This window comes from Hoplias malabaricus, chromosome 6, assembly GCF_029633855.1.
Source record: "Hoplias malabaricus isolate fHopMal1 chromosome 6, fHopMal1.hap1, whole genome shotgun sequence".
NCBI classification, from domain to species: Eukaryota; Metazoa; Chordata; class Actinopteri; order Characiformes; family Erythrinidae; genus Hoplias; species Hoplias malabaricus.
In genome coordinates this window covers 17633864-17661676 of record NC_089805.1, presented here as the reverse complement: position 1 = coordinate 17661676, position 27813 = coordinate 17633864, and the positions used below count along the sequence as shown (strand labels likewise).

Below are 27813 nucleotides of genomic sequence, written 5' to 3'. Positions count from 1 at the left end.
GCTTGATGGAATCACCTACTTCTAAGACAGAATTTTGGAGGACAAACTAAAATATGCACAGCTGAGGTCTCCAAAGGAACAGGATTGCGAACATTGTTCTACAGCGTCAAGCCATATCAAGTTGATATTAAGTCTGAAAGGAAAAGAGTCACACCTGTAGCTTTAAATTCCCAGCAGTGTACACACACACGCAGGGCAGACTGATGCCACTGATCGCTGACTATTGTTACTGCTTCCCCTCCGAAAGCCGACTCGGAGGGGAACCCAAAATCTGATAAATGCTTTAAGTTCACTTCATAGACACAAACAGCAGAAACCTCCTCTCTCGAACGTGAGAATTCCTTATGTTTTCATTGTTACGAGAGACTTCTGATAGGATCTATATGTGTGAAGTCTGGCGTGTGTGTGTGTATGTGTGTGAAGGTTCAGGGTGTGGTGTTAAGTACATTCGGGAGAGTTACAGACCACAAGACAAAGATAATGGCATTTCCAAAAATATTTTTTTATTATTCCACATAAAAATTTCACATTAACAGCTTTTTTTATCAAATGTTTCTCTTTTCTTATATAATCCTCTATATATACATAATATACACTTTACATTACACGTACAAAATAAAGAAAAGTTGTGAGGAAAGGAACAAAAAAAAAAAAAAAAAACCTGGAGAAATTTTGCTAGTTGTGTACACTTGCGTCAGTCGTACAATCGTTCAGAACTTCGCTACAACAGCTACACTGGATGCTGTGTTGTCAGTTAAAGGTGTAGTGGTTCTATTTCGTAGTGGAGTAGTGTGTTGACTTGTGGAATGAATGTGTACCAATGATTTTATTATCATAAGTTGAACAAGTTCTTGGATTATTGTCAGTGAATCTGGTTCAGATGGTCACGGTCCGAACAAAACCTTTTAACTTTATTTTTGGCCTTATTTATCATTTAATTGATTAATTAATTTATTATTTTTTTTAATTTCCACAATTTAAAAACCAGCTGCCAGTTACAAGAAGCCAAAATTAAGGTTCAGGACATCATGTCCCAAAAACCACAAGGCAACAACTATCGACAATGACTTGTATAAATACTTAAAAGGTTTTTTATAATTTTAAATAAATGAGGTTTTGTTCTAGCTGTGACAATATGTTAATGCTATGCCAAAAAATGTGTAGAAGGAGGGGTGGGGGGTGCATAAAAGTTCAATTTAAATGCTACCCAATCTTGGTGGGCCAGCTAACCCGTAATCTTACACAGCCAGCTGCGATCTAATAACGAGAATGCATGTCTGGAGACAATGATGGTAGACTGTGGTTAAATCCCCTTCGAACCAGGGAACACCCCTTTAAACCAAAGCCCAGTTCCTATAGTCCAAGCTCTTTAAAACATTTGAAGTACAACAGTACTTTTTGGGCAACAGATAATTATTATTATTATTATTTTCTTATTTTTTTATGGGTCATCTTCTAAATAATGCTACTTTCTGTTAATTCCATGATCTAATGACAGGCTTTTATTAGGCATTTTTTGTGCAATGTATAATTGCCATAAATTTCAAACATTCGGTTGTTGTTTTATTCAACAAAATATAATCTACACTTTTGTATATATTTTAGTAGTTTGAAAATGGCAAGCAAGAAGAATTCATTTGTTACTACATTTGCTATGTGTTCTATCAAAATTTATTTCAATTTTAAACAAAATATCCTTTTTATAAAATTTAGAGGATGTCTCCTCATCATTTGCTGCTCTCCAGTCTGTGTGCTGGAAACCGATCTAATGTGTTTATGAAGCCCTAGTGTCTGTAAATGGTTTAAAAAAGAATAAAAACTTGTTTAGACCATGAGCAGCTCTTTGAAAAGCATGAAGAGGATATTGCTCTATTCCTGCTCCATGGTTGACCCTAAATTCAGGAGATGCTTGAAGTAAAAACAAACCGAAAGTGCTACAAAACTAAACAATTTGAATTACAAATTAGTTTTGTTGTAATTTAAATAGTGAATAAAAACATGCAGAAAATTATTTTTTCCTCAATTATAACGTTCCACCGTAAGAGACAGAGCTTAACTGAACATAAACAAATGAGAGAACAGCACTTAAAAGTTAGCAATGCTGAATGTAGCGTATTAATACATAATTAAAATTTTTTTTCTTTTTTTTTTAATAAAATGACAATTGTCATTTTTAATACTACCCAGCAGTTACCATAAAATGACATAAGAGCTGGATAATGTTTGAATTTGAATTACAAATATACATGACAGAAAATGCATTAAAACATTTTTGTACACCTAATAGTTGAGCCAGGCTTAGAAATATCACTCTAAAAATGTTATAACTTCACTTCTTATTTAGTCAAAATCTTCTCATGGTTGTCCCCAGACATTCTCGTTACAAGAACACATCTATCCTTGTGAGATTAGCCTACCACTTCCACGCCAACTCCAAATTTTCCTGGGAATAGTTTTATTCATGTTAATTTGATTAACATGAATTATCCTTTTTTTTTTTTTGCTTTCTCTCCTTCCTTTACAGACACTCACGCACACACAAATGCTTGTTCGCTCTTTCATATAAACATTCACCCTCATTCTCTCCTTTGTCCTTCTGTTTCACACAGTAAACATTTTATAATGTTTGTTCATTATATACAGCAATTGGTTCTGTAACACAGTTCATAACTTATTAGCGCTTTAAACAAAACATGTACAAAAGTGAAATGACTTGTGTCGTGTGTGGTGTGGTGTAGTGTGTGATAGTAAATCATCATCTTAGCCTGTGTGTGTGTTTTTTTTTTTTTTTGATTTAGTGCTGATATCAACACTCAGTCCAGACACTCCTTTTGAGAGGGGGGGGGTGGAAAGACCCTGCTTCTCTGTTGCTACATGGAGAGAAATCCCATAGGATTAATACATTACAATACAAGACAATAACAAAAGATTTGATCATTGTACACTTTCGCGAGAAGCTCAGTGGTCTTTGGCTCATGAGATGGTCGGCTTGCGTCCCATTATCCTGTTTAAAAAACAAAACAAAAAAAAAAACCCTGCTTTACCCTTCAGTGTTGCTCAGTTGACTACTCCTTTAAGAACAAAGCAAGGTTTAGTATGTAAAACTTAAGACTTGGGAGAGGTCTGAGAAAAATGATTTCCCTTTGTGAAAAGCATCCTTTCAGACAAAAAAAAAAAAAAATCTCCATCTGATTGTAGAATGGTAAGAAGGTTCAAAAGCCCTCTTAGGTCCAGTATGTCGTTTCAGTTTCGACAGAATGGCATTGGAGCACTTTTCCTTTCCCCAGTGGCCAGCACTGGGAGTTATGAGAACAACTCCTGTGTGTTTTTGGTCAACACAGGCCACCATCATTGTTGTCTCAGAGACAAGTCTTTGGAGAATAGTAGTCCTTTAAAAGTCCTTACTGAATTACCAGCAATAATAAGACAGGCAGCAGTGTTGTGAAAATGGCAAAGGATGCCGTTTTGATGGCTGAGTTTTTTCGCATGCTTTTTTGAACCTCTGGAAGGACAACAGGGTCATCTGGAAAGGAGAAGGGACAGATACCTTAGCATTTCATCTTTCAACCACATCAACTTTTATTAGCAGTTAGACCAGTGTGATGCAAGCTTTCTGTGCTAAGTGGACTAATGTATGTGTACCTGCTGGTAACCTGTTGGAGGTAGTGTGAGCACCTCCCCCAGTTCCCGTCCTGGTTCCTTTGCCTGACCCAACTCTAGCCTCTTGGGAACCTAAAGAGAACAGACATATAACAAATCAGCCTGAAGCCACCATTAGCCACCACTGTTTATTTGAAAACCCATTTCCTTTGCTATTACTTGGGTATTGTTGCCAATTCTGGTCCATTTCCATTCAGGTTTTTTTTAATGCACACTTCCATAATTTGCGAAAACACATTGAATGGAAATCCTGCTTCTATCACAAAATCATTCATATGATTTGAAGCCATACTCACCACCATTAGCAAGAACATCCACCTTCAGCCTCAGACACTCTTGTCCATGGTGATGTAGTGGTTTGGCTGTTTGGGGGGGGGGCAAGAGAAGGAGATACTATTAAATGGAGGATGAAAGAGTGAGAGGTGGACAAGAGACAGCATTAATTAGAGACCAAACTAATAGTCTTAGCCACTGCCTGGTGGATAATCCGTTTTCTTTAGCTAGCCAGAGGCTCAAGACTGGGCCATCTGGACCTGTGAACTGTTTTTCATACCTTCTATTATAGTCTTGTGTGGTCTAATCCTCAGTTTCTCTTTAGCCCCCTTCAACATGCCTTCAAATGACAGCTGAGCTGAGTTTGTGAAATAGTTCCATCATTTATCCATAAATTGAAATATATAGTAAGTGTACTATTAAGTTTTAAAGCTTTTTTTTTTTTTGTAAAGTATAATTTTAATTTAAAATTCAAACATTCTCCTCAACTTGCACCATTTTATATACCTGTTCCGTGATTAAAAACGACAACTGTCATTTTACTCAACCAAAAATTAATTATTAATATGCTATGTTCATGATCATTATTACTGAAATCACTATCTTGAAGTTGTCTAAACCAAAACTTTTTGGAAACAATATAATCCTCAAAAACAGAATAAATCAGTGCACATGCTTTTGCAGTGCCCTTTCCTTGAAGGATAACGATTGCAGTGACAACTATAAAAACAAAAAAGAAGAAAAAAAAACTGAACATTACAGCTACGCTCCTACTCTCCCATACTCCAGTCCAGTAGCATTCAAAATTCCAAGCCCTGTTTTAACAACTGCCCAAAACTCAGCAAGTGTGGTACACAGAGCAGCCAAAAAGACACGTAGTGGCTTCGTTGCCAGTTTTAGAGCCCCAGAGATTGGACGCATGAAACACAGCGGACCTATTCATTACTGACGTGCTGAAATGGCACTCAAAGTTGACTCATGCACTCACTATTCCTTCTTTTACCTCGTGGTACAATAAATCTGTGACTACAGCGTCAAAGGGTGTGGGTTGCATTACTCAATCACTCACTGACGAACACTGAGCAAGTCTTTTACACGGTGCTCAACTGAAAAAGGTTTTAAAAGTAACCTAAGTGCTGTAGTTTATACTTCATTTCCTTTGCACACTTGTCAGTGAACAAGTATTAAAGTGCTGTGCTGCAGCATAAAATCTTGGTGTGGTCTGTTTTCGAATGGCTCATGTTAATAGGATGAATAATAGTAACAAAGACGACAAGCTGATACATTTTTGATACATTTTGACTTTCTTAAGCAAACTTAACATCGCAACTTACATGGTGTAAAGGTTTGATCACAACTGGACCTGTAGAAATTAATTATTTCTTACAAAATTTAAAGATTTTCCACTAAAGCAATACAGTATCTTTGCCTTAAAATGATAGTTTCAAAACTATTGTGATACTTTACAGACTTGTAATAGGCAGAACAGAGCGTCTGTTGTTGCTAACCTGAACTCAATGCTACAGAAACTGCATTATGTAATGGAGGAGGATGTTTTGGAGGAGCGAAACATATAACCCCGCTCCTTCACCCTCCCCCTAGATTTCAGGACAGTGCTGTAAAAGTGAACAGCTCCAATATGATGCCTAATGTTTGTAGACATATCCTTCTTTCCCCTCTTTGTAGGTATAACAGACTCTAATTTTCCGAGAAGGCACTACATGTTGGAACACTGCTGTGAGGTCAGGGACTGAAGTTTGATAATACTTTCTGGGTCTCAGGTGAATTGAATTTCACAATGTCATTCTAGAGAACTGTTCTACAGCCCACTGCCCCTTTAGCCAATGCTTGCCAGCTCTCATATATAGCTCCCAAATCCTCATGTTGTATTGGAGGACCTTATATATAGAGAAAAATGTGAGTCCACAATAGGTGTAACGATTCGATAAAAGTTTCTGGATTAAATACTTTTCCACAATATTTTTAATCATAGTCTTTACCACACTTACATATGTAGTAGTAGCTCTCTCCTTGGCGAAACTCTTTGCCCAGAGTGAAAGGTGTGAAGCGCTGGAACTTCTCTGAGAATTTCTCTGGCGCATGCGGTGCGAAGGGGTGACTGCACTCCCACCGCATCTGGTCATAAGACTGCGGACGGCAGGCCTCATAATCCTCGCGCTCCACCATATACAGCACGTAGCGCTCTGCATCTTGTGTCGGCACCTCGCCTTCTGGATAGTGCGGGCAGATGATGTCCAGGTAATCGTTTAGACGCACCTCCACTGTGTAATCATCCCACTGGAACCTGCCAAGGCAAAGTGACAAAGAGGGGTCATGTTATTATACTATATTAATAGGAGTCCCTGGGCTAGACTTCTAAAACTGCATTAGCATCTCTCTCTAACAGGATTGAAACTGTAAGTTGTTTTGCATTAAATCACCTGCCAAATGCCATAAATATATAAACACTAATATCTTACATATTTTATAATACATGTTTCTAATTAAGTCAACAATTTCAGAAAAATCAGCACCAGATAAAATCTTTCATTGCCAAAATCAGCTGTGTGTGGTGGTGTAAGTAGTATACAGACTGGGTGACGCTTCTCAAGGACCGAGTACAGAACCACAAATGAGTAAACATACTGAAAATTATTTCCATACAATAGCAATAAACAGAATAAGGGTATCAAGCTGAGAGACGCACACTATAGCATCAAACCAGTCTGCCATTTTAAAATTTCTTTGGTACAAGTTCCTCCCCCCCATGTTGCTTCCATGAGGCAGATTTGATGGGGCAAAATCACGTAAATACATGCTTGGAAATGTAGTTTTAAAAGGACAGCACATGAACACAGTGGAGGACATTAACAGAATAAAAAAAGGATTACAGAATTAACAGAAAAATCTATAACTAATAGAAGCAAGACTCTTAATTAGAAGTTCTGAATTTTGATTTCGATTCATTTTGAACATGACATCACTATTAATTTTAATTGCCCGCCCTAATACGGCAGCACAGTGGCGTAGCAGGTAGCGTCGCTGTCACACAGCTCCAGGGTCCTGTTGGTTGTAGGTTGGAGCCCTGCTCCGGGTGACTGTCTGTGAGGAGTTTGGTGTGTTCTCCCTGTGTCCTCGTGGGTTTTCTCCGGGTGCTCCGGTTTCCTCCCACAGTCCAAAAACACACGTTGGTAGGTGAATTGGTGACTCAAAGGTGTCCATAGGTGTTAGTGTGTGAGTGTGTGTTACCCTGCGAAGGACAGGCGTCCCTACCAGGGTGCGTTCCTGCCTTGTGCCCAGTAACCCCGGGTAGGCACCGGACCCAACAAGACCCTGAACTGGATAAGCAGTTACAGACAATAAATGAATGAATGCCCAGCCCTTTCAAAACAGTTGTAATCTAATAGTTCTGCCATTTGCAACAATAAATAATATAGACTAAACTGAGAGAATTAAAAAAAAAAAATATTACTACTTCAAAGCACCTAATAACATAATGACTATGATGAAAACATGTCTCTGACTGGTGAAACAAGTAAGACAGTGAAAAAGCAATTAGAGGTCACTGAAAGCACTGTCTCAAACCACAGCCGTCACATCACAACTGTTGTCTGTCATCTCACTTGAATGCTGAGCGCAGCTCAATCACGATTGCAATCGCCCTCCATCGATTGGAAATGCATGCTCCAGGAGCAGTGGGAAATCAGTGAGGGCCAGGAAGAGGGAACAATGGTGAGACGGGGGAGGAAAGTCCAGTCCTTTACAAAGAGAAAGATTGATGTGGTGAATGTATGAATATGTGGACAGCAGAAGAGAGTGTATGAATATTCATTGATGATATTGAACTGTTGATCGGCGCATTGTAATGCAAGGCTGAGCAGTCTGAGTGAAACAAATGGAACAGTCAGTGTGTACGTGTGTGAATGTTTAAGTGCATGCTCATTGATCTTACACCCCACAGGAGAACCGGGTGTTGTTTGCTTTAAGATATTAGAATGCAGTCTGGATCTGATGCGGAATGATTGACTATTGATGTCTTCAGGCTTAGACCACTGGGATTTGGCCTTCGTGAAACACATATATATAAAGCCAAAAGCACACAAAAGAATAAACGAATACATTAGATCATTTCTAAAAATTATATTTGATCTGCATTCAGTTTAAAATTCTACTTTTTTTTTGTTTGCAACAGTGCTTTTAAGATAACTTTAGGCCTGCTGTTTTTTTCCCTTTTATTTTGGGGGGTTGTGGAAGAAATCACTATTTTATATAATGCCCAGGACTTTTTTTTTGTTTGTCTTTTGCAGAAAGTGTCATTTGTATTATTTCTTAAATATACATTGGGGGTTGTTATCTAGAGTCTTGTTAGTGAGGCTTGTCTTCATCATAACGCTACAATGTTTCAGTTTTCGAAAAGATGGTTCTAAGGTGTACAAACAAGTTTAAATACTTTTTTGTAATGTTTAATTGTAATTCAGCGGCACGGTGGCGCAGCAGGTAGTGTCGCAGTCACACAGCTCCAGGGGCCTGGAGGTTGTGGGTTCGATTCCCGCTCCGGGTGACTGTCTGTGAGGAGTTGGTGTGTTCTCCCCGTGTCCGCGTGGGTTTCCTCTGGGTGCTCCTCCCACAGTCCAAGAACACACGTTGGTAGGTGGATTAGCGACTCAAAAGTGAGTGTGTGAGTGAATGTGTGTGTGTGTGTCTGTGTTGCCCTGTGAAGGACTGGCGCCCCCTCCAGGGTGTATTCCCACCTTGCGCCCAATGATTCCAGGTAGGCTCTGGACCCACCGCGACCCTGAATTGGATAAGCAGTTATAGATAATGAATGAATAATTGTAATTCAATATTAAAACATTCTGGCTCTTTTGTTATTTTAGGTAACAATGGTGTAGTATTAAAAATGACCATTTAAATTTTATATAGAAAGAGTTTGAAAATGGCAAGCAGGATAATTCATACATCACTTCATTCATTACATTGTGTGTATATTAAGGCTGTGCCGTATCGTGTGCAGTAATATCGTACAATGTTTTTAAACGCTTAAAAAATAAATATTGTGATTAATATGATATTTTGACATCCGTTACGTGAGCATATAGGCATGCCGACAGGTACGATGGAAATTTGTTCTGCGTTCAAATACTTCCTCCAAAAGATTAGTGACTTCAGTCGTGTGGAGGTGGTTTGGATATAAAAATCTCAATATTCTATATATTTTTTATACAATGTCAAAATCTTGGTAAGTTACGAGTGTTTACGTGTATTTGTTGCTCCTTCTGAATGTTTGAAATTGTTAGATTTGTACTAAAATAAAATTTAATTAATTTAAGTAAGAACTTAAAAATATTATTAATATTACTCTAAAATTTTGTTGCAATAGTGTGCTCTTGAAATGATAAAATTTATTTTCAGTGTTTTATCATATCGCCAAGAATTTTGTTATCGCCAAAACACCCTGAAATATCGTGATGTTATTTTAGGGCCATATCTCCCACCCCTAATGTGTGTATGTATATATACTAAAGCATAATATCGACAAAACCTAATTGAAAAGGAAGAACATAAACACTCATCTTAGGACTGGTGTGCGCAAAAACAGAGAAATAAATCTGTGTTCTCTCTGCAAACTTTGACACATTCTGCTCTCTCATTACATAGACACACTCACACACACCCTGTCTGTGCCACACTCCCCCTTTCATTTGACATCTACAGAGGGAGGGAGCAGAGACAGTCTGACTGTCTGTCTATCTTCTCTTCTTTTCTCTCCTCCCTCGATGCACTCCTCCTTAGCTTTTCTAGCTCTACTGGCTCGCTACTATTTTTCTTTTCACCTGCCCTACTGACACAAACCTGCATGCCAGAGAAAGAATGCAGGAGTGTATCTGTGTTTAAAGATCCGAGCAAGAGTCCCTGCAAACTGCAGGCTAAATCTTAGTCTTTAAACAAGTCGAGAATACTACACTGGCAGACGGTCATTAATGTAGGCCTCTGTGACCTCGCCGCTTTATCTTTTCTCGACAGATTTCCAATAGCACTGCAATGTTTACTTAGTGTAGCAAATGGCTCGATTGTTTCCTTGTATTTGATCAACATGTTTTTCTGCCACACTAGGAAATGTTCACTTTCTGCTATGCCATTTTAACAGCAGTAGTGAACCATTAAATAAACTGTTCATCTTGCTAACAAGATTAACAATCAACTAAGGCAGTCCCTACTGAGTAAAATAATACAAATAACTTGTTGCGTTTTACTTTATTTCCATGCAAAGGCTTTTTAAAGTACGTACATCTAAATTTACACATGGGATGATAATGTGTCTGTTGAAGCAAGAATCAACATAATAATCCTTTAAGCAGCTGAGGCACTTAAAGGCTTATTAAGGACTAATGAACTTTGGGGTCTGATTTACAATAAGAAGAAACAATGAAAAGGCCTTCATTTTCCATACATTGAGCATTGTTCTTAATTATGATAAATATTTATGTTAGAATCTTCTGACCTATTGAGTTGTGCAGATGACTAGGTGAAACCCACTAACAAAAATAAAACTACTGATTATTTTCACCTTTCAGTGATTCATTTATTACTGAGACTCACAAAAAGCCACACATACAGATATATGCACTTACAGTTTCAGCCAATTCTTGACTACTTCCCCCTCAGAACTTTCCCTTTCATCTGGTAGTAGCTTTGTGCAATACTCATTAATCCATCCATCCATCACCAGGCCCAGCGGTAGCTGCCAGCTGGCCCCCTCTAGCTAGTCCCTCGCTGGTGTGGATCAGGTTTTTCCTATCAACCACACACTGTGACTGATTCTGGATCAGCACGTTAATGCACTAAGAGCTTAGAATAATATAAACACGGTGTCTAGGGTTGCAGGATGGTAATTGGCATCACAATCTGTAAAGGCTTCTTAAAAAAAACACTAACGTAAATAATCTGAAATGTTTAGAAGGACTCAGACATTATTATATGTTTTAATGCATGCCATGAGTATACTGACTTTGGGGGTGTCAATACATGACATAATCCAGTAAAGTATATGAGTGGCTATGAAGAGCTGCTCATAAAATGAATAGCTAATCTTTAATTCTGTCAATCCAAGATATCATTAATGCATTTTAATATATAGTGAGGCTCACTGCAAATACAATATGGTATTTTCTACATATTTTGCAGATCTATTACTGTCATATTACCATTCAGTTGATTTGAGAGCGGGTTTTCAGCATGTCATACAGGTTGTGCTGTCCTTTCTTATTAAAACATCTATTTTCTAATTCTCTCTCTTTCTCTCTCAGGACAAAAGGATTAAGTGCATTTTTCCTAATCTCAGTGAAGGGTTTTGGATCATGTTTTACAAGTGGGGTAACGGTTAAGCACATGCTGAAATATCTGTACCAAAATGTGGATTGAACTTGGCATGTGTGCCCGCCCGCACGCGCACACACACACATATATATATATATATATATATATATATATATATATATATATATATATATAAAAAAGAGTCTCAGAAGAACTCTTCAGCTATTCCCACGTGAAGCTGATAAACGCAGGCAGTAGCACTTAGGCTTGACATCCCCTGTGAGTGTGTGAGAGAGAGAGAGAGAGAGAGAGAGAGAGAGAGACAAGCTCCACATGTTGGACTAATGATCAAAGTGTGTGTTGTGTACGTCTGCTCTGTGTTGGTGCTTGATTACGGACTGCCTGGGCAGACGATGTGTCTGCAGGCTTCACTAAATGCCCTCCCAACACAAACACACACACGCGCACTGCCCTTTTAATTGGCCTACTGTTTCGGCTCATTGCAGACAACACAAACACACACGACATAAAGAGAACACACAATAAAATAAAGTGTTGTCCCTAATTTTTGAAGGTTTAGAAGAAATATAGGGCAATGGAGAAGGTGGGGTCAAAAATACAGTAAAAAAAATAAGAATTAATATATATATATAGTTTTTTTTTTTTTTTTTTTTACAAACTACTATTCAGCAGTGAACGTGTGTAAACCATACTTTTCATATATCCATTCTTACATTTTTGCAAACTCTCATTGTGCATCCCATAATAAAATCTTTAAAGAAAAAAATAGAAAAATAGATATGGTTTTGCATTTGTGCTCCTGGGCTCCCCCTACAGTTGCAGATGGTAAGTCACATTTACAACACTGTCCTAAAATCATGGGGGAAGGCAGGGGTGGTTTACAACTCTCCTCCTATGGAAAAGTTCCATAGTGATGTTTCTGCAGTGCAAAGCCTAGATTAGCAATGACAGCAGCCCTATTCCTCCTATTATGGGTCAGTGAGGCGTCACAATAATTTTGATGCTGTAAAATATAATGTAAAAAACACTACATATAGCGTTCCTTTAATGCACTGACAGAAAAAAATGGTAGCTTACAGAAAGCTACAATTGCATGCCATCCAATTTTACTATGACCTGTATGGACATATGTGACAAAACATCAATGGGGCAGATTTTAACATCTATGCTTCCAAAAATCTGTGAATGAATCTCTGTAGTAATGATATACAACGCAGGGATATTGCATGTAGTGTTTCTTACTATAACCTAGTAACCTACTTTTGCTCAGCTATTTAGTTGCAATTTGCTGATACTTGAGAATGCTCACACACTGTTAAAGTTCCTGATTAAAAGCTGTTTGTGTTATGGCCCCAATGTGTTCATCAAAAGAGGGTCGGAGGGGGGGGCAATTAAAACACAAAGAAAAGTATTAAAGCTGCCCCAGAGGGGGGCAATTATGCCGCTCCACCCTGGCCCCCGGGGGCCAGGAGTCAGAGGGGCAAGAGGGGAGAGGGGGGGATGGGGGTTGATCCCTAGGCAAGGGGTCAGTGGCTCTTCTTTGGGCTTCTCAGTGTCTTTTTTTACTCTTACAGTTTACTTCATCAATGGCTTTATTCATACAGTGAATGCTTTCACCCTCTGCCTTTTAATGTAGCTCCACCCTTTACTCTCACACGCACGACTAATCTCAGACAGTGGCTAAAACCCGCCAGTGCTCATTAACTGCCAGGTTTTGTGCTCTCTCTTTTCTCTCTCTAGAGAGAAAGGCTTTAGAGAAAAGAGCGTTGATGCTTAAAACAGGGGTTGTCGCAATTACTTAATAAAAATATGAACTGACTCAAATTTACTCTCAGTAGAATCAGTAGTGATTTGTTGGTAGTTTAAGGCATTATCTAAATTCTCTCTCTCTCTAACATCTGCAATCTTTGTATCTTTTTGTTGCTGTTCCATGTAATTCATGTTTTAGTCTTTGGTCTTTCTTAAAAACTAAAATGGCTTTATTAATATTCCGATTATCAGATTAGTAACATAATAGGCCCATTTAGATTGAATTATTTTTACATGCCATCCATGATAAAATTTTGCATCCAGCAATGAAAAACTAGAGGATGTCAAAAGTTTTTTAGTTCCCGAATTATAATCACGCAACATATTTACAAGCAAGTTTATATACCTGTAGCTGCCATGACAATTGCTTCATTATCAGCTGACGTGATCTCGCTTTTCTCACTGAATTTATTTTTTTTTCCTTCTGATAATGCTCTCTTGAGTGAACTCCTAAACCTCCTAAAACTCATACACCAACTAACTGGTTCATTAACTCTCCCATTTTCATATAATTTTACTGGAAGTACCTTAAATTGCATGCTTAGAGGCTAAATCCGGTGCACAGCAGTGCCCCTACTCCAACCGCCGAGTTCAGTGAAAAACTGAGTAGGTAATTCAGCGTGTAATTTTCTCTGAAGGTGTTTTGGAAAATTTTTAGGTCAATTTAGATGGAAATAAAGCTACAGAATACCTCTTGTAAATGTAATCCATAGAGCTAATGACAATGTAAAATGACCATCTTATACTCTTCATCACCATTTCTCCACTCTCAATCAGTCCACATCTTTCTTCTCCTTTACAGTCCAGTGCCAGAAGGCAAAACAGAGCAAACTAGATGCTCTCTGAAAGCTGAGATTGATTAGTAAAAGTATGGAGGAAATTTGGGAAGAAATGGGTGTGTGCGTATGAGTGTACTGTGAATGATACAGTGGAAATGTTGTTGTTTAGCAGTTTCATCAAGTTGGAATTTTTACTGAAATCCTTGGTTGCTCTGCTGCTAATCTCATTCCTTTTAATCTTTTGGTCCAGGGCTGCTTTTCTCCCTCTTCACCCCTACGCCCTCTCTGTCCATCCACCTCTCCCTCTCTCTCTCTGGCTGCTCGCTGGAATGTGGGGGCTTTGGGGGAAGGGAGGGGATGTGGAGGGGTAAAAGGTTGAGGAAATGCTCTGAGTCAGCAGCACAGAACACAGACGCACACACACACGGAGGGCTGATTACCACACGCAAAAATGCTTCATTCAATAGTCATTCATTCTTCATTCACCTGCTTTACCATTAAAGCTTCTTAATCTAAAAAACATTCACCGCCGGATTCATGAGCCTAACTTTCAAAACAAGTCAGTATTCTTCTGTTCCAATTCCACTAATCCGTATTTGGGATGTGCTCTAAAAGTTATTCATCTTGGCTGTTTGCTCACACCTGCTGATGACACTCTTCTCTCTCTTGTTCACGCCCCTCTGTCTGCTCTGCTCCAGCTCTTTTAGAATTCAATTAACCCTAGAGTCTTGGGACCCATTTTTCTCCTCTGAACTTTTATAGTGCGCCGCTAATAGTGAGTGTTGGTCTTCCGGGTGACTGGTTCGGAATGCTGTGGGGCCGGATAATCGGGATCTCGGTGTGGCCGGATTACGGAGCTGGAGCTGCTGAGAGGCCACACGGCCCTATTCATCCTCAGCAAACCCTGTATATACACACACAGAAGAGAGAGAGAGAGAGAGAGAGAGAGAGAATGCAAACTAAAGAAGGAATTAAAGAAATAAAGAGGAAAAAATACAGAAAATATCCGGGGGGAAAATGAGAGAAGTTATAAAAAAAATCTGGAAGTGAAAAAACTATTAAAATATATGAAAGCAGTAAAGTCAATTAAAGAAAAGAGAAATTTAATAAGAGTAAAGCAACAGATAAGAGGGGAAAAGGAGAGAAAGAAACAAAGTGAAATAAAGAAAGAGAGAGCAAGAGAAATAAAGGGAATGAGAGGCTTTAAGGGGGCCTTCTTTGGGCCAAGTGCAGAGTTCCAGTAAGGGCTCAGGAAGAATAAGAGAAAGTGAGAGAGAGGTGGAGAGATGGACGCTTTAGTGGTGAGATTAAAGAAGAATGAAAGCAAAGCTTTGCCCAGAAACGCTCTCAGTTCGGCATCAATAAAACAGCCCCGAAAAGCACTCGAGCCAAACTGTCCTGCTTTTGAAGTGTTCTTAAGTACTGCACATGTGTACAGGAGGGTGGAAAAGAGACGGAGAAAGGGAGAGAGACATTAAGAGAGAGAGAGAGAGAGAGAGACAGCGAGAGAAGAAGAAAAGGTAGGAGAAGTGCTTTCAAACACCACAGCCACCCACTCTTTCATCTCTTCATCTGTCCATCCATCTCTGTCCCTTCTCCCCTCCCTCAGTTTATCCCTCCACACTAGGCCCTGCAGCCAATCGAAAAAGCAGCTCACTGGAATGTCAGGCATCCTGGCCAGCGACATGACTCTCGTGCTCTTGCCATGGTGACCTGGTCTGGCAGTTCTCATTTTAAAGATAATATTGCCACCCATCTTTCTCTATCTATCCATTTAGTTACAATTTCCCTCCTTATCAATCTCTTTCTGTTCCTCTTGGTCAGTCGCTTCAGCTTTGTCTTCCTGCCCCGTCCCTCAAAAGCTCTCTCTCTTTTCTCCTCTCACTACTTTAACCCTTTATGTCCTCTGAGCGAAAGAATGAGTGAACTGTTTCCTCTATTGATTGGTCACAGTGATAAAGGTGTTAGCATTCTTGTGGTATTGAACCGTGAACACACATTAGCTACAGGTGGGAATAACATGTACTCTCGTAAAATGGTCTCAAGATTCCACAAGGAAGTTGTGGTTGTATTTTTTTTATTTTTTTTATTTTTTTTTTGTTTTTAAATGCCATTACCTTTCGCCTCTCCCTTAGCTGTGCCAGAGTACACTGACCAAATATTTTAAGACAAACCATAACATAGATCTATATAGATGAAAAAAGACTGTCTGTGACCAATAGATCAAATAATATTGAAGAAAACTGCAGATTTTTTTTCTTAGAGAAATATAAAATGAAGTATATATTGCGACACTTTGAGACATTGTCTTCAAAGACGCAGGAATTAGAAACAAAAAGAGAAGGCTCTTACAGTCTGGGTCATGAGCTTATTGTCATGTTCTCATTATATAAAACATCACAAAGCTCTTACTTTTGCATCCCATGTCTGTCAGGAGGTCCCCTCTCTCCACTGTTTAGCGATACCATGATCAAACTTTAGAAAAAAAAAAAAAAAAAAAAAAGTAAACAAGCGATACTTCTGGTAACCGGGGCGTCTGTTCTATCAGTGCTTTAACATCAGCCGGCTGCATGTGGGCATAATAAAGCATACCATGCATCATCTGTTTGAAATCGGACTCATTTTGAACATGGAAAGACTGCATTATATTACACTGTGAGTGTCAGTGGACTGTAAGTCATAGCCGACTGCCCCAACTTCTTCAAACATGAACAAACACGAATTCAGCATGTCGAATTACACCAAATATTTCTGGACCAAAATGAGCAAGGAACAGACCTGGCACACTAAATGAACATTCTGCTCATTGTTTGTCTGGTCAATGTGCCCTGGTCTTTATCTTGAAATCAGGCTTAACTTTAAATTTACCACCACAATCATTAAAGTATAAACGCAAACAGTGAAATTGCATTATTACACATTATTACTCGTAATTGCCATATCCAAATCTCACCAAATCCTTTTTCCAGATGTGGTCGGCTAGGATATATTAAAAATGATCCAGATACAGCTCGAAAGCTACTGCTCACATTGCCACTAAAAGCTAATAACCCTATTACTGCAGTCTGTATTCTTCAGCTATCCATATCAAATAACCTCAGTTTATTGGAAGCATATTATTTGAATTTTTTTGTAGGGCCACCAGTGCGGGTGTACATTTAAGAGACTGCAGGCCATCTGTTAATGCACAATTTGTATTCGTCATTCTCCAATCCTTGATCAGTGGTCAGTCTATGACCACAGAGCAGCTTTTTGGATGAGGTTTTTTTTAGTGTTTGGGGGGAGGATTTAGCAGTGTGTAAAAACCACAGCAGCAACATAAGAAAAACTGATACTCAGTGTCACTGGTAAAGCAACTTAATAATACCAAGAGAATAGTAGTCTAATGGACTGCAGACCCATCCAGGGTGTATTGCATTGCACCTAATTATTCCAGGCAGTTCCTGCGACCCTTAACAGGATAAAGAGCTAAATGAAAATGAATGCATGGTTATGAACCGTAGACTAAAGCTGGAAACTGCTAGTCTGTGCCCCGGATAGGGGTCAGTAGGTCACATTTGTTACCATGAGCAAATTCACAGTGTAAAACCAATCACGAATATTGACCGTCTTTTCTCAACCTGCCCTGGCCTCAGTGCTTCCCCAGTGAAATTAAAATCAAAGGCTGTCTGAAAGAGGGAGGGAAAAAAAAAAGATACTCGTTTCCCCTTCAGTGTCTCTATAATTTATTCTTATTTATTGCTGTTTTGCAACAATTTAACTGTGTTAATTGCTTTATTGACTCTTAAAGCTGTTCCAATTATGCACAGATTGAGTTCCGCTGAACTGAAGGACCCTTTTCTGAACGTGGCTGATGGTTTCTGGGTCCGGGCTATGGGCTGGCCTGTAGGGGGCACTGCAAAACTGGCCAAAGCCAGTGACCTGGTGCCAGAGCGACGTGCGTGCGGTGCCTCGTGGGAATGGCCTATCACTTCCAATCCCGAACACTGAGGAGCAGGACAAACAACGCGGCCAAGCCAGCCAAAACCACACACTGGGGCCCCGTTTACCACAAACAGAGTCCTGCCTGGTTGAGGCCAACACATACACACACACACACTTCATATTGTCCTCCAGTTAATCTGCATACAATAAAAATCAACCACGTTTTCTCAGTAGTCTTTACTTCTCTCTTTCTCTGTCTGTATTCAAACTAAACTGAAGAATTCTATATAGCATGGGTATGAAGGTGTGTGTGTGTGTGTGTGAATAAATATGTTTAAAATTTTAGTAGAGGTGGAAGATTAATAAAATCCAAAACTTATCAATTCGCCTTGTGAGTTGAAAAGCAAAACATCATAAAAAGTACAATATTTTCCATAAAAGCAGGGATCTAAAGCTGTAAACACAACTTATAAAATGTTAAATTCTCCATTATGTAAATCATGACACAACTATATCATTCAGTACTACACAATATGTTAAGCTGCAGTAAAAATTAATACAATGCAGTCTAGTGCACTGTTGCGGAATCTAGGCAGAAAATGGAGAACTCCCAAAGCAATAAAACTTATTGTGTGAATGTCAGTTTAGGAAAATCTCAACCATGTCTACGGCCATTCAGCACGTCTAAATAATCACAGATTTATTGAGGTGTGTGTGTGTGAAAGTGACGGGGTTGAGTAAGAATCAGACTTCTTGCGTGCACAAGTGTGTGAGAAAGGTATTGTTTACTGTGTGTACAGGATGTGCCGTTTTCCCGGGAAAAGATCTGGCCAGGAAACTCACACTCACAGGGAGAACACAGGGTCTTGTTCACTCGCTCTCACACTCAAACACACAACACATTTTTAGCTTAATTTTCATTTGACAATTAGTTAAGTTTTACATAGCACATTATCTTAATATTATCATAAATTATACACAAAAGTCAATATATGATGCTTTATATATGGCATGTTTTAAAACAATCTGCACAGATGTGTCTATATAACATAGTAGATATTGTGGTCATATCCATACTGCAGCAGATTAGCTACAGACCAGAGACATTGCCTTAATTAAGGGTGTTTAAACATCTGCACTTTTTAGTCTGGTCTGGATTGTTTTCACCCTTGATGCGGTTCACTTGGGCAGGTTTGAATAAAGTAATCGAACTTGGATTCCGACCAAATCAAACGCACCGAAACCCTTGAGACCAGTGGTCTCGGTCCGGTGTGGTTAGTTTCTGATGAGAACAAGATCCAACCTCGATCCAACTAAACAATAAGGTGTATGCTGCAGGTCGGCACTAAATGCCATTTCTAGCCAGGGCGGATTTGGCATATTGGACACAGTAGGCAGGTAAACAGAGAACTGGTTAAAGTTTAGCTAATCAGACAAATGGATCAGAAACAGACTAGTCCAGACCTCCTTCCTGTGTTTACATTCTTACTCCTACCTCGGTCGGGTCTGATCAATCAGCAGTGAGAACATGCTTTGGTGACATGCTTTGGTGCACTTGGATTTTTCAGTGTGTGAAAACATACCAAACCAAGGGGAAAACTCCAAGGTGACGAACTTCTTAACTGATTCGGGCAACAACAAATTAACTAAACGTGTGAAAATGCCCTAAAACACCAGCTAACCCAGGGTCGTGGGTAGCAGATTAAGGTGAGATAGCAGAAAAAGGTATATTGTAGCCATTTTTGACACTTTTTCACTGCATGTTACCTACAACTACTCATCCCTACTTCCCTGGGCATTGGTTGGTTTTCCACTATAAAGCCCCCCTGGCCTGAAATGTAGCCAGCGTGAACACAAAACACTGTCTCTAACAGGAATTGCACCCTTTGTTAACAACAGCAACATTGGTATTAAGCATTATTTACTCATTATGCATTTTTATGTTGTTGTTTGAACACAGGTCCGTGCCCCAGTTCATACAGAGCAGTGAAGTTCTTCTGTTCCTTGTTGCGCCATTAAGCTCTCGCTTGACTTTTTCATCAGCCACTAATCCAAGGAGTGTTTGAACCTCTTCAAAAGACCATGGCATTAACAAACAAAATCTCTAGCCAATCAGCACTCTAAGATTTACACATCACGTTTAGTCTCTACTCACTTTGCTCACCACTTTGCCCAATGGGAAAGCAAAGAATCAGAGTGGGGTCTAGTAGAGTAGTGTAGGTACCATGTAGTGGGAAAAGTACCATTAGAGAAGAGGGATGGTGGAGGTAAGAGTGGGTGATATCAAAATCACAATAACAACAAAATATCAATTCATTTCTCATCCTTACGCAGAAACAGAGAGAAAACCTGTCCCAAATATGATTGAAGTTGTGAGCTAATCTTCACCCGAGTTTCTAAGATTTAAAACTGCAGCAAAGTTCTACACAGAATAGAGCTCAAACTGTTCTCAGAGAAAATAGAAGACAGATCGTGCAATTGGTATTTCCTAAATGTCTTAAATAAACCTGGCAAGAGCTCTGGAGCAGGGGATGGTAGTATTGTGCAAGACTGAACACAGAAACACGAGCAGTTGATACAGTTACGCAAAGAATGGCTACTGGGTTATACTTGGATGGCTGTATAGTACTTGTGTAGCGTATGAATAGGCTAGGCCTGGGAAAGATTGTAGGGTCTTGTCACAATCTAAAAAGCTAGCGTGCCATTTTACATGAAAAATCAAGCACAGATGTTCTCTTAAACCTTTTATAAGAAGCCTGAAACCTGCACTTCTGTTTATTGAAAATAATGATGCATGTTCATGTGTCATTGTATATACATTAATGTAACAGTAAAGTACTGCTTTACACTAGAGAGAGAGAACGAGAGATACAAATGAGAAATGTGAAAGGGAGAATGAGAGAAGAGGGAGCGGTAGTGAGTGCATACTGAGTAATGGTTACGGCTGCCAAGAGCGATAAAAGTTCATGGTACAGCAGAGAGAGAGAGAGAGAGAGAGAGAGAGAGAGAGAGAGAGAGAGAGAGAGAGAGAGAGAGAGAGAAACCCTACACACTCCCTTCTTTAAAAAGAGGGTAAAAGCAAAGAAGGGGCACATAAAGGACTGAAAAGAAGAGGAGGGGGTGCATTGCAAGGTGGGGATGAGAGGCAGAGACCGAATGAAAGAGTGAAACAGTGAGAATGAAAGAATGTAGCGGCGAACATGGGGAGAGAGAGAGGGGGGGGGGGGGGGGGAAGAGAGGCTCGGGCTGAGCAGCCCCATTCAGAGACCACCAGATAGACAGAGATAGAGAGAGTGACATGCTGCACAGAGTGAATGGCACTTCATCACTCACTCACACACTCAGTGACAGGGTGAGTTAAATGGGACAGTGACAAGTGGACAAATGTACTTCAACAGTGTTCTACTCTCTATCCCTGCTCTACACACACACACACACGCACAATGACAGACAGGCAGTGTGAACAGCACTTCATCTATGTGATGAACTCTGGCCTTTAATGGTCACACTAACCCCAGCTTTGTTCACTGGTGGACCTGCACCGGCAGCTCAGCTAATTTGGGGTGGAAGGGACAACAACAAAAAACTTTTACCAAGCACCTATGAAAAAAAAAACAAAACAAAACAAAAAAAAAACATAGAAGTCTGTGTGTGAGAGCAGAAAATTGGATGTCCTAACTAAACAAACCTAAGAAACTTATTTAGAGGGAGATTAGTCCATGTAAAGGGTCTTTTAGTGGTGGTGGGGGTTAATAAAAACCTTTGTTTAAAAAAAATACCCAAAGGTTGTGTATGAGAGAGAGAGAGAGAGAGAGAGAGAGAGAGAGACTTAAAGAAAAAAAAGGAGGCAACGGAAGAGTGAACTTTGTGCCAATGAGGCGAGTGGTGTGATGGGCGAGCAGCCAGGAAAGAGAGGTGTGGAGGAGAGAGAGACAGGTAAAGGGGAGAGAGAGTATAACAAGAAACATACAGATTGTATTAAAGTAAGAAAGAAAAATAAAAGAGAAAAAAGAAAGAAAAACTGAAAGGACAGAGAGGCCTAGTGCTCTGGGGATTAGTCTGAGTTTTAAGTTCAATGTCATTTCAACACTGAATGGCCTGAAAAGTCTTGAAGGAGGGAGAAAGAGGGGGAGAGGGGGGGATCAGGGTGAATGATCTCAAGGAGTGTGGGTAGTGCAAGAGAGGAAGTTGGGTTAATGTGTGCCTGATTGAGCCTGTGAATTAGAGCCGAGTGACAGTATACAAGCGCTCATACCAGAAACCCTGAAACGTACACATACTCCACAAAAGAGAAAAGGTAACATTTTCTGGTTGATCGGATTCATATTATTTACTACAGAAGCAGCAGTATTCGGTGCTCTGTGCTGACTCTGACAGAATGAACGCTACCCAGCAAGCAGAGGCAAGCACACACATGAGCACGCACCAACACATCCATGTAGTTTACCTTCTGGAACTGGAAGCACTACTACAACAGACACGAAGAGGAGCTGTCAAAAATCTGAATCACTGTCTCAAGCTGAAACAAAGCCATGATCAGCTCCCAGCCACCGACGATGACCTTGGAGTCAACCTGCCCTGAGGCACATACACAAAATCTTCAGACCTCCATTTCTCAAACAATACACAAATGAGAAACCCACATATACTGTTGTCAAACCAAGATGAATTACTGCATATATTGCATAAGAAATATACAGGCAGACAGCAAGATTTAACAAAGAGAAAGAGAGCAAGAGAATGAGAGAGAAAGATAGAGAGCAGAAGTAATCATCTGTAAGGTTGAGTAACAATAAAATAGCTAGCTGCTATTATACTATTCTTTGCAGGATCTATCATTGTCATTTGCTTTCTTACATAACTGTCACATCTTCCAGGGCTAAATTCATTCACTTTCATTCTTTAGCATGTATTTTTCTGTGCAGAAACAAATCTGCAAACGGATGATTTGTAGAAAACGAGAGGGAGAGCAGAAAGACTGAACCCAACCAGTCAGTCGTACATTCATCCACTGCTCCATATTGTTCTATTCTCATTCATAAATTTCCATCATGTCTTTGTGCCTGTCTCTAATTCCCTCAGTCCAACAGGGCTGAATCCCACACTTCCCACCCCCATTTTGGCTCTACATGTGCCCGCGGCATAAGGGTCAGGTTACTCTAAACCTGGATCCCAGTAGTGGATACCTTCTTAATCACCTTATCTCTTAACTCAGGACTTCTGGTCTCCGGTCCTGGGGACCAGAAGTCTAACATACCCGATCCAACTCGTCAGCTCATTAACCCAGCCATTCATGAGCTGGGTCTGATGCGCTGAGGTAGGCAGTATTTTAAAAATGTGCCAGAATGTGAATCAGAATTAGTGTTGGAAAGCAATGATCTAAGAGATGACATGACAGCAGCTAAGTTTTGATTTTGTTTTTTAAGTTGAGATGAGAGAAGAAAATGCAGCTGCAAATACTTGTAACACTTTGACGATTGAAAACATCACACAGCGGGCGGTCGGGACTAACCAGGTTAAACCAAAAATATCTCATATTAAAGAGCTAGTCAAGCTTTGCACTATACATAATTGGAACCCCATCAAGAAATTAATGCTTATCATCATATGATATTTATGCTGAGTAAGAAATGTCAGGTAACCCACTGGGCTGCTGATAAATGTTATCTTGACTTAATCTTTACCATACTTGAGATATTAATGCATGCCAATATCAGTTAACAGCCAGTTAGACCAGATTTTTCCAACTCTAATGTGGGTACACCACCTTCCCTGTAAATTTACACCCTGCATTTTAACACGCGATTAAATTAGTCGGTTAATAAACAAGTCCTCCTTTTGCTGGAGGTCTGTTTAATGAAGGTAAAATGTAGTACTGAAAAACAGGTTAACCATGTCCTGGACTGATATCAGACCCATACTGTAGTCTTCAAGACTTACATTTATGACAATCTTGTGGTTCTAAGTGCATTTACACAGATAAACAATTCACTCATAAAATACAAAGGCTAGTGTAACATATACTTCACTGAACTACCACATACTGCTACAATAAGTTTTGAATTGTACGCTAAGTGGACAACATACAACCTCACAACATATTCTTATTTACATACTTTTCAACAGCATTTTACAATAAGACTAAATTCCACTAGGTTCATTAAGCCCAGTCACGCCTGAGGGAATTCCCTACTGGTCAACTTTGGGCTTACGTTATTTTTTTAACTGAATAATGCTGTTCAGCGAAATATCCCTCTGATATAAATATGATACGAAACTGGCAGATGCTGACTGAAATAATAAAGACAAAGCAGGCGAAGACAGAACTAAGCCATCAGAAAATCTCAGCTTTAAAATGTACACTTGTATGTGGGCTCACTATCAGGAAAGCAACAGGTCAGTGTTGTCCCATTTGTTTTGTCGTCCATTTCACTGACACATAAAAAAACATACTGAACTGTATTCACTTGCTATAACTCCAGCAGTCTTGATTACACTGAACAGTAAGTTTTTGCCACATTATGAAGTTTAAGCTGATGCTCCAGTGTATAAAAACACGCGTACACGTATACTTGCTCACGTATAAATGAGCAAATTGAATGATATATTTATAAAAAAAAAGACCTCGCTAGTGACTTACTTTGAGTTGGTGCTATTCCAGTAAACGCTGTGTCTCTCGGCGGCGCAGAGCCACACGCAGACGCTCAGCACAGGCAGCCACAGCGAGTCCATGACCCAAAATCTCCACACAAAAACAAGGGAAAACACAAGGGGGAAAAAGGCAATTGCTGTAAAATGTAGTAGAAAACGTGGACCGCTGTCCGTTTCTTGGGGGCAGTAGTCTTCGGTTAGCTTTTCTGCGTCTCCTGTGGGGAGTATTTTCACGGTGAAGTCAACAGCTCTACGGGACTTAACTGTATCACAACTCTGAGAGTGAATGAAGACGCGCGGTGTCATTTAGTTTTGTTGAAACGTGGTCGATATGTCACGCCCCTCGCGAAGCACAGAGCCAATCAGTGAGCGAGTTCGGCTCTGCGGCCGCAGAGAGCATTGTCGCCCTCTATGGTTCATTGTAGGAAGCGGGGGGGGGGGGGGGGGGGGGGCTCATTGAAAATCAGCTTTGTTGAAATGTCTGTGTACTGTATTTTTTTTTTTTTAGTCATGGCCGAAGTCGTGCATGAGTGCATATGGACTTTGAATTGGGTTTTATATTTCTCAAACAGAGAAATATACAGGTTGGACAACAGCACCTAACTGTTGTGCTATCCTGTACCAGGAAAAACATAATAAAATGCACACACACAATAATGTGAGTTTGAGCATGTTTATATCTTGTTGAGCTTATTTTGTGGTGATGGGGTGAAATCCTAATGAACATGCCCAATAATCAGTGTGATCCTATCCACCTTTTAACATTTTAGATGCCATTAGTCCATTGTTAAAATGCTTAGAACAATGATTTATTTTTATTACTAACAAGAAAACACAATTTATCTCTTGTATGTGACGTAATATTTCAACCAAGACCAAAATAGAACAGAAGATGTCACAGGTGTAAAATATAAGGGAATATATATTTTCCCATTTTCTGTTTTTCTCTGATGCAGGATAGACTGTAAACAGCAATACACGATTCCAAATATTAAGCTTGAGAAATTAATTCATTTATTAATTGTTCATAACCACTTACCCATTTCAGGGTTGCTTTGGGCCCAGACACTATCCAGAATCATTGACCGCAAGAGAGGAACATGCCCTGGAGCGGGCGTCAGTCCGTTGCAGTGTGACACACACTCACACATTCATACCTATGGATACTTTTGAGTAAACAATCCACCTACCAACATGTATTTTTTAGACTGTGTAAGGAGACCCATGCGAACAACACACCAAACTTTTCACAGATAATAATAATTCACAGAGCGGGGTTTGAACCCACAACCCCAGGACTCTGGAGCTGTGAGACAACACTACCTGATGTGCCACCATGCTGCCTTTGAGAAACGCAAAACAAAATTTAAAATGATAAGTTTTACATGGACCCTTATTTTACAATTTCAAACAAAATACAAATCATTTCCAAATACACTGTTCAAGGTGATGTAGCCAGATTTTTTCAGAAAGGTGGTCAGGTAACACCACATCATTTTTGGAGTGGAAAGCTACTAAGAAAATACCAAATATAATTTAATAATTTTCACTGTGTGTACTACAGGCTTGCGATATAATTATAATAAGTTAAAACTATTACATCAACACAATAATTGATGGCCAAATATAGTTTATTCAGGTCTGGTTTTGTCTTAGCTGGACACACACACACACAAAAAAATTATTTTTAATATTAATTTTTTTACAACATAATTTGAATTTAATGCCATTTTAATTGGCATTTAAGTTGTGTCAGACTTTTGAGATGAATAATGTTTAGACAAACATTTACATACCAGTCTTAAATACCTCAATAAAAGGAGTTATTTTTTTAAACGATTGCTCTGCTCTAAGGGCCTGTTGTCACCATAAATCATAACTTTTCAGACAAAGTATGTAGAACAAAATTTCACTGGTGACTACTAAATTTATTAACGCTGTCTGACTGTTTGGTTTAACTGAAAGAAAAGTGTACCTTGCCTTAGACCATGGTAACTCTGGCTTCTCCTTGGCTTCACTCAAGGAGTGAATATCTAGTGCTTAAAAATGGCTAGCCCATCCGTTTTTTTTTTTTTTTTTTTTTTTTTTTTGCTTTTTTTCAGATGGTATTATTAAAAATTCATTTTAGCAGACCAAAATAACATTTTGAAGACAAATAGTTGGCTCCTTAATATTCTTACAGCACAAATCAGTATATTATTATCATATGATGTACATTGGGAACTATAAATGCAGTACAGAGCCATTTTAGATTTGGCGACTATTGCTTAATGGTTGATGGAGTCATTTAGTTTTCGGCAACATGCTGTGTCTGCTTTTATCTTGTTTTGATCCACAAACAAGCCCGCTGCTGACAAAGGACAGACTTGGGTCTTTGGCCATAAGCCGCTCTTGAATCTAGATGAGAGTTAATGGCCTAAATCTAATTACCACGTCCTTACAAGAGCTATTGCCTTACATTTACACGCTTAATTGATTAAGCATGTGTAGATGATAAGGCCACTTGAATTAAGTGGCCCGTACACACTCCTTTAGAAAGACTGAGTGCACCTTTGTTAAGTTTGCTCAACCATTTGGTGTAGGGGTGAGGGTTATAAAGTCAGTGTTTTGTTGCGTTGGTCCAAAGACCAAATAAGCAAAACTAAGTAGACACGCAACAAAGCTAGGTGGGCTGTAAACTAAAAAGGAATATTTTTAAAATAAGTAGTTACTTGCAGCAATTTCTGGCAGACCCACCTGCAAAATCAAATGTCCATACGAACTGACTTGACCAACTGACCATACTTTGGTCTAATTTAGAGTTTTAGATGCTTAAAGAAAAAAATAAACAAACAAACCAGAAAACCCTATTTGACAATTTAATAAATACTTTTTTAAAAATCTGTATTAGATTGGCAGCAACAGCGACATGGTGGCGCAGCAGGTAGTGTTGCAGTCACACAGCTGCAGGGAACTGGAGGTAGAGGGTTTGAGGCCCGTTCCAGGTTACTGTCTATAAGGAGTTTGGTGTGTGTTCTCCCTTTGTCCGCATGGGTTTCCTCCGGGTGCTCCAGTTTCCTCCCACAGTCCAAAAACACACTAAATTTTCCATAGGTGTGAGTGAATGTGTGTGTGTTGCCCTTTGAAGGACTGGCACCCCCTCCAGGGTGTATTCCTGCCTCGTGCCCAATGATTCCATGTAGGCTTTGGATCCACCACGACCCTGAACTGGATAAGCGGTTACAGATATTGAATAAATGAATGAATGATTGCCAGCACATTAAAAGCCCTCCCCTCCCTTTCCCCACTTCTACATGAATACACAAACACTGACCTGCTCAACACTATACACACATTAAAAGGCCTGTTTGTGTATTGGTTGGTGTGAGTTGAGTTAGCA

The 27813-nt window shown here is 39.5% G+C and overlaps 1 protein-coding gene across 1 annotated transcript; it reads right to left on the bottom strand.

The window, feature by feature from the left end:
• Positions 1-515: 515 nt before the first annotated feature.
• On the bottom strand, positions 516-24700 carry efna1a (ephrin-A1a). Its single transcript, XM_066675924.1, has 5 exons — positions 24424-24700; positions 5943-6238; positions 3957-4022; positions 3643-3732; positions 516-3523 (listed from the first exon to the last, which is right to left on the bottom strand). The coding sequence occupies exons 1-5, from the start codon at positions 24513-24515 to the stop codon at positions 3402-3404; spliced, it is 666 nt and encodes a 221-aa protein (XP_066532021.1). The 5' UTR covers positions 24516-24700; the 3' UTR covers positions 516-3401.
• Positions 24701-27813: the final 3113 nt, after the last annotated feature.

Coding starts and splice junctions, on each gene's coding strand:
- efna1a (XM_066675924.1), bottom strand. CDS start 24,515: ATGGACTCGCTGTGGCTGCCTGTGCTGAGCGTCTGCGTGTGGCTCTGC. Junction 4,023..5,942: donor AGAGAGCTACTACTACATAT/GTAAGTGTGGTA, acceptor CCCCCCAAACAG/CCAAACCACTACATCACCAT. Junction 3,524..3,642: donor CTCCAACAGGTTACCAGCAG/GTACACATACAT, acceptor TCTCCTTTCCAG/ATGACCCTGTTGTCCTTCCA.